The sequence below is a fragment of the Scyliorhinus torazame genome, chromosome 13 (genome assembly GCF_047496885.1).
Source record: "Scyliorhinus torazame isolate Kashiwa2021f chromosome 13, sScyTor2.1, whole genome shotgun sequence".
Lineage (NCBI taxonomy): Eukaryota > Metazoa > Chordata > Chondrichthyes > Carcharhiniformes > Scyliorhinidae > Scyliorhinus > Scyliorhinus torazame.
This window is the reverse complement of record NC_092719.1, coordinates 88,318,598-88,331,468: the sequence shown is the minus strand read 5'-3', so window position 1 is coordinate 88,331,468 and position 12,871 is coordinate 88,318,598. Positions and strand designations below refer to the sequence as shown.

The 12,871-nt window shown below is 46.0% G+C and overlaps 1 protein-coding gene across 1 annotated transcript in view; it reads right to left on the bottom strand.

The window, feature by feature from the left end:
- The window catches only part of LOC140388180 (dynein axonemal heavy chain 3-like), a 1,528,048-nt gene that overhangs the window by 1,072,795 nt on the left and 442,382 nt on the right, over positions 1–12,871 (bottom strand). Inside the window, exons 17-19 of the mRNA XM_072471941.1 lie at positions 11,326–11,521; positions 10,095–10,289; positions 9,545–9,733 (exon numbers count right to left, since the gene is read on the bottom strand). Coding sequence (XP_072328042.1) covers positions 9,545–9,733; positions 10,095–10,289; positions 11,326–11,521 — 580 coding nt within the window. The remainder of the gene's footprint in view (positions 1–9,544; positions 9,734–10,094; positions 10,290–11,325; positions 11,522–12,871) is intronic.

Genomic DNA, 12,871 nt, shown 5'->3' with positions numbered 1-12,871 from the left:
ATGGCATGAGAGCTTGCACCCATGATATGCTCCTCCTGTACTATGTGGTAAATCATGGAATCTTAACCTCATTTTGGAGCTGGGGCTGAGGGTGGATTGTTGTGGACCATCCGTGATGCTGAGCAGGTTGTGGATAGCACGTTCAGTGAGGTGGTCACACTGCAAGTGAGGATTGAACAGGCAGAAAGAGCATGGGTGACCAGGCAGAGTAGAGGAAGGCGGGTAGTGCAGGAGTCCTCGGTGATATGCCGGTCAAAATATTACATGCACTCAGCAGTGCGACCTCCTACAGCAGGTGGCATCAGGCATCAGTCATGTGACATCCAGATATCGGCAGAAGGTTGTGAGGCGTACACCAGGACAATCGCACATAAGGGTTGTTCCAGGAGAGTCTATGTAACTCAGTCAATAACTTTGTCTGTATCACATTCTGATTGTTACCTTACCTTCTGATTGGTACATCAACTAATCACCAACAATTCTGTAGAATCATTGCAAAGACAAGATCACGGAACACAACATCCACTTTCTCACAGGTATACCGTTTTGGATGCTTTTGGGGGAGACAAAAGTGTAGGGGAAAGTAGAGGCAAACAACTTCATGGCATCATGGGTGGGTTTGCTGCACAAGAGGGGAGTAGGAAGATTGACAGAGCTATAATGGAAGGGCTTTAGATTTTTGGGACATTGAGACCGTTTTGGGGATTGTAGGACCTGTACAAGGTGGATGGTTTGCATCTGAACTGAAATGAGAACAGCGTCCTTGCAAGGAGGTTTGCAAGTACTGTTGGGGAGGGTTTAAACTAACTTGGCAGTGGCCTGGGATCCTGTGAGAAGGTTCAGCAGGGATAGATACACTGCTAAAATTAGAAGAGACAACAAATGAGTCAGGAAGGCATAGAATGTCTAGATCAGAGAAGTCACCAGGGAGTTTGGCATGATTGGATGTTATTTATTTTAATGCAAGGAGTCTGATGAATAAGGCAGATGAATTGAGGGCACAAATTTAAACATGGGTATGATATCATTGGCTTCTCTGAGACATGGTTGAGAGGGGCAGGATTAGCACCTCAATATTCCAGGATACAGGATCTTCAGGCAGGATAGGGAAGGAGATAAAAGAGGAGTGGGTGTTACAATTTTGAGCAGGGAATCAATTACAGCAGTAAGGACGGGTGGCATCTTAGAAGACTTGTCAACTGAAGCCGTATGGGTAGAACTTAAAAACCAGAATGGACCAATCACATTTCTGGGAGTGTTCTATAGACGCTCAAACAGTCCGAGAGAAATAGAAGAGCAGATATGGATGCAAATTTCAGAGAAGTGTAAAAGTAATAGGGTAATGATAGTGGGGGATTTCAACTTTCCCAATATTAACTACTGAAGCCAAACTGTGAAAGGTTTAGAGGGAGCGGAATTCTTAAAATGTGTCCAGGAGAACTTTTAAAGCCAGTAGGTAGAGTGGGCGGTCCTGGACTTAATTTTCCGTAACAAAGCCGGGCAAGTGGTTAAACTATCAGTGGGAGAACATTTTGCAGACAGTGATCATAACTCCATTAGATTCAAGATTGTTATTGAAAAAGACAATGATAGACCTGAGATCAAAGTTCTAAACTGGAGGAAGGCCGAATGTAATAAGATCAGATTTGGCCAGATTGGAGCGGACACTTTTAGGTAAATCTGTGACAGAACAGTGGGACGCATTCAAGAAAGAAATAGGGAAAGTACAGGACCAACATGTTCCAACCAAGAAAAATCCAGGGACCAACAAATCCAGTGAACCCTGGATATCCCATAACAGCCTCCCCGAACAGGCGCCGGAATGTGGTGACTGGGGGCTTTTCACAGTAACTTCATTTGAAGCCTACTTCTGACAATTAGCGATTATCATTTCATTTTTCATTTCAAGGGATTTACAGCTTTGGATACAGAGAAAAAGGGAGACTTATGGCAGATATTAAGGGTTTAAAATAGGAGAAGCACTAGACCAGTATAGAATGTGCAAGAGGGAACTTAAAAAGGAAATTAGGAGAGCAAAAAGGGGACATGAAAGGATACTGGCGGGTAAAATAAAAGAAAACCCAAAGTTGTTTTACAAGTACATTAAGGGTAAAAGGATAACTAGGGAAAGAGTTAAGGACCAGAGTGGTAATTTGTGTGTAGAACTGGAGGATGTAGGTAGGGTTCTAAATTAATTCTTTGTGTCCTGTTCACTTGTCAGAGCGACAGTGTGGGTATAGAAATCAGGGAGAAGGACTGTAATAAAATTAAAGAGTTTAACATTGAGAGGGAGGTTCTGAGTGGTTTGGCAGGTTTAAAGGTAGACAAATCTCTCGGGGCAGATGAAATGTATTCCAGGTGGTGTTCTCATGTACCTGCTGCCCTTGTCCTTCTAGATAGTAGTGATCGTGGGTATGGAAGGTGCTGCCAAAGGAGCCTTGGTTAGTTCCTGCAGTGCATCTTGTAGATGGTACACACGCCTGCCACTGTACATTTCTGGTGAAGGAAGTGAATTCTTTTGGGGAAGGAGTACCAATCAAGTGAGCTGCTTTGTCCTGGATGGTGTTGACCTTCGAGTGTTGTTGAAGCTGCACTCATCCAGGCAAATGGAGATTATTCCATTATACTCCCGACTTGTGCCTTGTAGATGGTGACAGGTTTTGGGGAGTCAGTAGGGGAGTTCTCGCCGCAGGAATCCTAGTCTCTGACATTGCCTTGTAGCCATAGTATGTATATGGCTGAGTCCAGTTCAGTTTCTGGGGTAACGCCCCAGGATGTTGAGCTTTTCTTTTCTCCCAGCTGTCACTGCCATTTGCCTCAGCAGTATTAGCACAGACGCACGGTGGTTAGCACAGTTGCTTCGCGGCTCCAGGGTCCCAGGTTCGATTCCTGGTTTGGGTCACAGTCTATGCGGAGTCTGCATGTTCTCCCCGTGTCTGCGTGGGTTTCCTCCGGGTGTTCCGGTTTCCTCCCACAGTCCAAAGATGTGCAGGTTAGGTGGATTGGCCATGATAAATTGCCCTTAGTGTCCAAAAAGGTTGGGTGGGGTTGCTAGGTTATGGGGATAGGGTGGAGGTCTGGGCTTGGGTCGGGTGCTTTTTCAAAGAGCCGGTGCAGACTTGAAGGGCCAAATGGCCTCCTTCTGCACTGTAAATTCTATGAGAACTTGTTACCTTTGTATTTTGGCCTCAGATTCTCTCATTGACATTGATGGGTTTGAAACGAGAGCTCCTGTCAGGTGCCAGCTGCTCAGACTACACGAGAGGTTCTTTGGACTCTACCGCCCACATCCACAGCCCGACATGTGCATAAAGTGGGGGGGGCACCATGATGGCAGGCACTGTGGATATTAGCCCCTCTCTCCAGTGATTGATTTACCAGCTTACCAGCTCATTATGATCATAAATGCCAGTCCCAGCAATCTACCAGAAAGTTCTTCCCAATCCCAGCATGCCATGAAAGGGGTAAGGTGAGCAGGTGCCAGCCTTGCCTGTCCAACTATGCAGCCAAGACATTTCCAGATTCTGATGATCCTGACAGAACGCAGAGTTTATATCAAACTTACAGCAATGCAGTGGGAGAATCTCAGAGAAATTCCTGACCCTTACCCCAAGACTTGCTTTGGACAGGGTCAGGTACCATCATCTTGCTACCTACGCTCATATTTAAAAATCTTGATTGCGATCATTTCTTACCCTCCAAAACTCAAAAGGAATACAAGCTGTGTAACCCCTCCTCATAATTTAATCTTTTAACCCCAGCATCATTCTGCCGAATCTGCACTGCACCCATTCCAAAGAGAAGGACCCAGAACTGAACCAGTTACTCCAAATGGTATGTGTCTCATCAATTGCCTGTCCAGCTGTAACATCACTTCCTCCTCCTTGCGTTCCTGCCTTTTAAAACTCAGGTCAACAATCTGTCAGGCTTTTTTTATTACTTTCTGTACCTCCCCACATCCCAAAGATGTGCAGGTTAGGTGGCTTGACCATGCTAATTTGCCCCTTAATTGGCAAAAAAAATAATTGAGTACTCGAAATCTATTTTAAAAAAAAATTAATTTCAGTACCCATTCTCTAGTCCATAGAATGCCTACAATGCAGGAGGAGGACATTCAGTCCATCAAGTCTGCACCGATCCCCTGAAAGAGCACTCTACCTAGGCCCGCACCCCCGCCCTATCCTGTAACCCTGTCATGGCCAGTCCACCTAACCTGCACATCTTCGGACTGTTGGAGGAATGTGGAGCACCCAGAAGAAACTCACGCAGACACATGGAGAACATGCAAACTGCACACAGTCACCCGAGGCTGGGTCCCTAGTGTTACGAGGCAGCAGTGCTAACCACTGTGTCACTGGGTCCATGTCTTTAATGATTGATCTACCAGGACAGCCAAATCTCACTGTTTCGTCACAGTTCCTAGTCTCTCACAACTAGAACATATTTATTTGATCTTTCTTGGATTCAAAGTGAATGATTTTAACTTTAATGACCTGTATATGTTTCTATGTATACCTGCACATGTTCCCCGGTTCCACTTCACCATTTTTTTTTTTAGTTTTGATAAATTTAGAGTACACAGTTGTTCTTTTCCAATTAAGGAGCAATGTAGCGTTGCCAATCCACCTAACCTGCACATCTTTGGGTTGTGGGGGTGAGACCCACGCAGACTCAGGGAGAATGTGTAAACTCCACATAGACAGTGACCCAGGCCGGGATCGAACCAGAGTCCTCAGCGCTGTCGGCAGCAGTGCTAACCACTGTGCCACCGTGCTGCCCGACTTCACCATTTATATCCTTTGGTCATCTGCAGCTACCGACCTTTAAAGCCACAAAAAAACTCTCCAAAAACAGAGGTTGATTTATATGCTGGGTATAAAAGTGAATCGCTGTGTGACCAGGGGATCAGGGGTTATGGGGAGAAGGCAGGAGAATAGTGATGAGAAAATATCAGCCATGATTGAATGGCGGAGCAGACTCGATGGACCAAGTGGCCTAATTCTGCTCAGGCAGACAGAAAGGTGGGTTGAAGTGTGTCTACTTCAATGCAAGGAGCATCCGGATTAAAGTAGGTGAACTTGGAGCGTGGATTGGTACTTGGGACTACGATGTTGTGGCCATTATGGAGACATGGTTAGAACAGGGACAGGAACGGTTGTTGGAAGTTCCGGGGTATAGATGTTTCAGTAAGAGTAGCGAAGGTGGTAAAAGAGGTGGAGGAGTGGCATTGTGAATCAAGGATAGTTTAACGGCTGCAAAAAGGCAGTTTGAAGGCGATCTGCCGACTGAAGTAATATGGGCCAAAGTTAGAAATAGGAAAGGAGCGGTCACATTGTTAGTTTTCTCTGGGCCCCCAAACAGTAATAGAGATGTGGAGGAAGAAATTGCAAAACTGATTATGGATAGGTGTGGAGGTCTCAGGGTAGTTGTCATGGGTGACTTTAACTTTCCAAATATTGATTGGAACCTCTATAGGTCGAACAGTTCAGATGGGGCAGTTTTTGTACAGTGTGTGCAGGAGGGTTTCCTGACACAATATGTGTATAGGCCGACAAGAGGGGGGGCCACATTGGATTTGGTACTGGGTAATGAACCGGGCCAAGTGTTATATTTGTTTGTGGAAGCGCACTTTGGAGATAGTGACCACAACTCGGTGACTTTCACTATTGCAATGGAGAGGGATAGGGCCAAACGGCAGGGCAAGGTTTATAATTGGGGGAGGGGTAATTACGATGCGATTAGGCAAGAATTAGGGAGCATAAGATGGGAACAGAAACTGTCAGGGAAAGGCACAAATGAAAAGTGGAGCTTGTTCAAGGAACAAATACTGCGTGTCCTTGATAGGCATGTCCCTGTCAGGCAGGGAGGAAATAGCCGTGTGAGGGAACCATGGTTCACAAAAGAGGTTGAATGTCTTGTCAAGAGGAAAAAGGAAGAGTATGTAAGGATGAGAAAACAAGGTTCAGTAGGGTGGTTTGAGGGTTACAAGGTAGCAAGGAATGAGATGAAAAAAGGGCTTAGGAGAGCTAGGAGGGGGCATGAGAAGTCCTTAGCGGGTCGGATCAAGGAAAACCCCAAGGCTTTTTATTCTTATGTGAGAAATAAAAGGATGACCAGGATGAGGTTCAGGCCGGTCGAGGACAGTAGTGGGAACTTGTGCATGGAGTCAGAAGAAATAGGAGAGGTGTTGAATGAATACTTTTCTTCAGTGTTCACAAAGGAGAGTGGCCATGTTTTTGAGGATGAGAGTGTGATTCAGGTAGGCTGGAGGAGGTAGATGTTCTGATCAAGGATTTATTAGCAATTTTGAAAAACCTGAGGGTCGACAAGTCCCCTGGGCCAGATGGGATATCTCCAAGGATTCTTTGGGAGGCAAGGGATGTGATTGCAGACACTTTGGCTTTGATCTTTGGGTCCTCACTGTCCACGGGGATAGCACCAGAGGACTGGAGAGTGGCGAATGTTGTTCCTCTGTTCAAGAAAGGGAATAGGAATGACCCTGGTAATTATAGGCCAGTTAGTCTTACTTCGGTGGTCGGTAAGATAATGGAAAAGGTCCTGAAGGATAGGATTTATGACCATTTGGAAAGATGCAGCTTAATCCGGGATAGTCAACACGGATTCTTGAAGGGTAGGTCTTGCCTCACAAATTTGACTGAATTCTTTGGGGGAGTAACTAAGTGTGAACATGAAGGTAGAACAGTTGATGTCGCATACATGGATTTTAGTAAGGCGTTTGATAAGGTTCCCCATGGTCAGCTCATGAAGAAAGTGAGGAGGTGTGGGATAGAGGGAAATTTGGCCAATTGGATAAGTAACTGGCTATCACATAGAAGACAGAGAGTGGTGGTGGATGGAAATTTTTCAGAAAGGAGACCAGTTACCAGCGGTGTACCACAGGGATCAGTGCTGGGTCCTCTGCTATTTGTGATTTTTATCAATGACTTGGAGGAGGGGGCTGAAGGGTGGGTCAGTAAATTTGCTGATGACACCAAGATTGGTGGAGTAGTGGATGAGGTGGAGGGCTGTTGTAGACTGCAAAGAGACATTGATAGGACGCAGAGCTGGGCTGAAAAGTGGCAGATGGAGTTTAACCCTGATAAGTGTGAGGTGATTCATTTTGGTCGGACAAATTTGAATGGGGATTACAGGGTTAACGGCAGGGTTCTGAGGAATGTGGAGGAACAGAGAGATCTTGGGGTTCATGTTCACAGATCTCTGAAGGTTGCCACTCAAGTGGATAGAGCCGTGAAGAAGGCTTATAGTGTGTTAGCGTTTATTAACAGGGGGCATGAGTTTAAGAGCCGCGGATTTATGCTGCAACTATACATGACCCTGGTGGGGCCACATTTGGAGTATTGTGTGGAGTTCTGGTCACCTCATTATAAGAAGGATGTGGAAGCATTGGAAAGGGTGCAAAGGAGATTTACCAGGATGCTGCCTGGCTCGCAGGATAGGTCTTATGAGGAAAGGTTGAGGGAGCTAGGGCTTTTGTCTTTGGAGCGGAGTAGGATGAGAGGCGACTTAATAGAGGTTTATAAGATAATGAGGGGGATAGATAGAGTGGACGTTCAGAGACTATTTCCTCGGGTGGATGTAGCTGTTATAACATAGAACATAGAACATTACAGCGCAGTACAGGCCCTTCGGCCCGCGATGTTGCGCCAACCTGTGAAACCACTCTAAAGCCCATCTACACTATTCCCTTATCGTCCATATGTCTATCCAATGACCATTTGAATGCCCTTAGTGTTGGCGAGTCCACTACTGTTGCAGGCAGGGCATTCCATGCCCTTACTACTCTCTGAGTAAAGAACCTACCTCTGACATCTGTCCTATATCTATCTCCCCTCAATTTAAAGTTATGTCCCCTTGTGCTAGACATCACCATCCAAGGAAAAAGGCTCTCACTGTCCACCCTATCTAATCCTCTGATCATCTCGTAAGCGTCAATTAAGTCACCTCTTAACCTTCTTCTCTCTAACGAAAACAGCCTCAAGTCCCTCAGCCTTCCCTCATAAGATCTTTCCTCCATACCAGGCAACATTCTGGTAAATCTCCTCTGCACCCTTTCCAATGCTTCCACATCCTTCCTACATTGCGGCGACCAGAATTGCACGCAATACTCCAAATGCGGCCGCACCAGAGTGTTGTATAGCTGCAACATGACCTCCTGGCTCCGAAACTCAATCCCTCTACCAATAAAAGCTAACACACCGTACGCCGTCTTAACAACCCTCTCAACCTGGGTGGCAACTTTCAGGGATCTATGTACATGGACACCGAGATCTCTCTGCTCATCCACACTACCAAGAATCTTACCATTAGCCCAGTACTCTGTCTTCCTGTTATTCCTTCCAAAATGAATCACCTCACACTTTTCTGCATTAAACTCCATTTGCCACCTCTCAGCCCAGCGCTGCAGCTTATCTATGTCCCTCTGTAACTTGTAACATCCTTCCGTACTGTCCACAACTCCACCAACTTTAGTGTCATCTGCAAATTTACTCACCCATCCTTCTACGCCTTCCTCCAGGTCATTTATAAAAATGACAAACAGCCGTGGCCCTGATGGGTTGGGTGTTCTGGATCACAAACAGGTCACCAACACTGGAAGTGGTGCAACTCTATTTTATTATAAGGTTAACTATATTAACATACTTGAACTGTGGGTAAATGCAATACCAGCTTTAACTGTTGACCCTTGCCGAGTCCTAACCAGGTGATGCACTCAGCACATGGTGAATGTCTGTGTTGCAGGCTGTGAGCTCTGTGCTCTGAGCTGGCTGCTACTAGAATGAGCAGGAACTCTCCTGTCCCCTGTCTTTATAGTGCGTGTGCTCTCACTGGTGATTGGCTGCGGTGTATCCAAACAGTATCCAAAGCGGTATACTTGTTACTAAGGGGAACGATCACAGGGGATCCCTGTGCTGACTGCTTCCTCCCAGCCCCTCTCACCGTCACCCATCTATCTTTATTCTTCGGTGTAACTACATCCCTGAAGCTTCAATCTATGACCACCTCTGCCTCCCGAATGATCCGAAGGGGGCATAACTATAAGATTCAGGGTGGGAGATATAGGAGGGATGTCCGAGATAGGTTCTTTACTCAGAGAGTGGTTAGGGGTGTGGAATGGACTGCCTGCTGTGATAGTGGAGTCGGACACTTTAGGAACTTTCAAGCGGTTATTGGATAGGCACATGGAGCACACCAGAATAACAGGGAGTGGGATAGCTTGATCTTGGTTTTGGGCAATGCCCGGCACAACATCGAGGGCCGAAGGGCCTGTTCTGTGCTGTACTGTTCTATGTTCTATGTCTTATGGTGACCGCTGTTTTGAGATGATTCAACATCCGATGCAAAGAGTGGGCGACACGTAAACTCCCACCCATTGTTGCAGCTCAATCCATATTGTCGGCCGTCCGCCTGACCACCTTACACCCAGTCATCGGGGACCAGGTAGGAAAACAGTCACGTGTGGGCAAAACATCCTTCTGCAGGATCTTGGTCAATAATTCTGGGGCCCTGAAAATTATCATCTTACCTTCTGGCTCATCAGATCCCAGTGATGTGGTTTAATTCCTGGGGTGCAGAGAGCATTGATCAGAGGCAGGTTGATTTTGAATTTCTCCAGTTTCGTTTTGATGGCCGTCGCAACTTTCAACGGTCCGTGTAATTCTGGGTGATTGAAAACCTTTGTTAGCTTGTAGCTGACCCTCCATAAACTCTGCACCTGATGGGAACATTTTACAAGAAGAAAAGATTTATTGTAAGCGACCAGAGCTTCATGAATAACTGGTTAATTTGCAGGTTTCTCTGCTTTATCTTCTCTGCAATGCAAACCGTTATCTATCATTTTAATCTTTAACTTGCTCTCATGCAGACTTTTGATTTCAATCTAAAACTATCAATTTTAAGGCAGGCGGCATTTTAAAAAATACCCTGCAAGGGTACAAATCTGCATATCTAAAAGAAATTGTTAAATTATAATTTAAAACATAAAATGTCACACAGCAGAATTATAGGACGGCAGATTTCTGAGTAGACTAAATTTGATGTTTAAAACAGAGAGATAAATCTTATTAATTTCTAACCTCCTGTTCCACTTCTTCAGCATTGACTTGGAGCAAGGGGCCATTCATCCACTTGTCATAGTGCAAGTTAAACTGCACAGCGATTTTCCACAGTTTCTCATAGGGCTCCTTAGTGTTGATAATATTTTGGATTTGGGGATAAGGGCTAATGTGTCCCATCTCCAGCAGAACCTCTTCATGGTTGATCAGGGCTTTCTGAACAGCAATAAAAGAAACCAGTCACATCTTGACCACCTGATGGACCCCCTCACCTTCCCCCGCCTTTCCCCCTGCCTTCAAATCCACCCCCACCCCCCCGGCTTCCTCCCGCTTCCCTCCTCCTCCCTTCACCTTCCTCCCACCCCCTTCACCTTCACCCCCCCCCCCCCCCCCCCCCCCCCCCCCCCCACCCCTCGCCTTTCCACTTGGCCTTCACCTTCTCTGGCTCCCTCCTCCTCCCCCTGCCCCCTTCACCAACTCCCTCCCTCAACGCTCCACTTCTCCCTCCCCCACCCTCCACTGCCCCTTTCCCCCTATTGGCAGGTGGCATGGCCAAGCTCAAATGCATTAGCACTCCGAACACATGTCGGTTGGGCTATTGGACAATAATTCGTAAAAAAAGAGGTATAACCAATGGCATTTGTCATTTAGAAATTAAGATTTAGGATGTATTCTCAGTAGGTTCCACTGTATTTAATTGAAGGAGCTTTTAATCTCCATCCTGCTACTAGTTTGCTCACCCTAATATAAAATAGCAAAGTGCACCTGCTGTTTGCCTTCCTGATATTCACTGTAATGTATTAGTTAGATTTTTATTCAGTACAATTTTGGGGAACTGTCCCGAGGTGATTAGCACCTCTTTATAAATGGAATACAGAATATCCAAAAGTAGAGTTTATGCAAAAACAACTTAAAACTTGATACAGTCCCGGGGAGGTGCGGTGGCGCAGTGGTTAGCACTGCTGCCTCACGGCGCTGAGGACCCGGATTCGATCCTGGCCCCGGGTCACTGTCCATGTGGAGTTTACACATTCTCCCTGTGTCTGCGAGGGTCTCACCCCACAACCCAAAGATGTGCAGGGTAGGTGGATTTGTCTCGCTGAATTGACCCTTAATTGGGAAAAAAAGAATTGGGTACTCTAAATTTACTTTTTTTAAAATCTTGATATAGCCCTAGCATCTTCCACAACAACCTTAGTATTTCGCAATAAAATTGCAGATATTCCCGAAACAGTAACTTGGCAAGACTCACCTCCTCTGCAAACTCCTTGAGTCTTCTATTAATGTCTTCCAGCTTCTGGACATACTGTTGTGCTTCAGACATCCGATCCTTCGTTTGAAACTTCTTCACCAAGGCAGCAGCTTCTGCAATACGCTTTATAAAATCATTCTGCCAGTGGACCAGTTTGGAAACTGCCACATCATGTTCTCTCTGTAATCGCATCTCACTAAGGCGAGGATCGGGAAAAGAAACATGTTGTTTTTTCTTAGCAACAGGGATGATGTGGAATCTGGGCACTGTTTGCAATGCCAGTGGTGTTAGTCATTTCTTTCAGCTTTTGAAAGTGCTTCACAGGAATGATTATCAAATAAAATTGGACACTGAGCCATGAATGGAGAGATTTAGGTTAGTGTGAAGGAGTCTGTGAGAAGGAGGAAAGTGAGGGGAAGATGTTTCAGGTGGAGTTCCACAGTTTCGGGCCCAGGCAGTTGAAGTCATGACTAGCAATGATTAATCACCTGAATAAAAGATAATTTAATTTTAATCCTCAGTGAATCCTCGGTGGCACAGTGCTTAGCATTGCTACCTCACAGATCCGGGGGCCCAGGTTCAATTCTGACCTTGGGTAACTGTGTGGAGTTTGCACTCTCTCTCTGGGTTTCCTCCGGGTGCTCTGGTTTCCTCCCACAGCCCAAAGATGTGCAGGTTAGCTGGGGTCACGGTAGGGTGCTTATTAGAGGGTCTATGCAGGCTCGATGGGCTGAATGGCCTCCTTCTGCACTGTAGGGATTCTGTGGTTCTAATTCCATGTCAATCCAGTTGCAGATATTACTTTCAGAAGGTAGTCTCGACGTTAGCAATACATCAGGATGTTACGCTAATAACTTCTTAAAACTGTTCATTTCACTGAATTTCGAAGCACAGATTTGTTCTCTGACTTAAGGGATAATCTTTATAAGATGCCCTTTTGCTGGTGCACGGTTTTAAGACTCAAGTTTAATACTGAATATTCGACATTTGAAACAAATATGCAAAACTTTGTGTAACTGATCTTCTCAGATCCTCATCTCGCACTGCTCTTTCTCACTCTCAGTGCTAAGGGAACGGGTCATCTGGCACTGCTCTTTCTCACTCTCAGTGCTAAGGCAACGGGTCATCCCGCACTGCTCTTTCTCACTCTCAGTGCTAAGGGAACGGGTCATCTCGCACTGCTCTTTCTCACTCTCAGTGCTAAGGGAACGGGTCATCTGGCACTGCTCTTTCTCACTCTCAGTGCTAAGAGAACGGATCATCTCGCACTGCTCTTTCTCACTCTCAGTGCTAAGGGAACGAGTCATCTCGCACTGCTCTTTCTCACTCTCAGTGCTAAGGGAACGGGTCATTTGGCACTGCTCTTTCTCACTCTCAGTGCTAAGAGAACGGATCATCTCGCACTGCTCTTTCTCACTCTCAGTGCTAAGGGAACGAGTCATCTCGCACTGCTCTTTCTCACTCTCAGTGCTAAGGGAACGGGTCATCTAGCACTGCTCTTTCTCACTCTCAGTGCTAAGGGAACGGGTCATCTGGCACAGCTCTT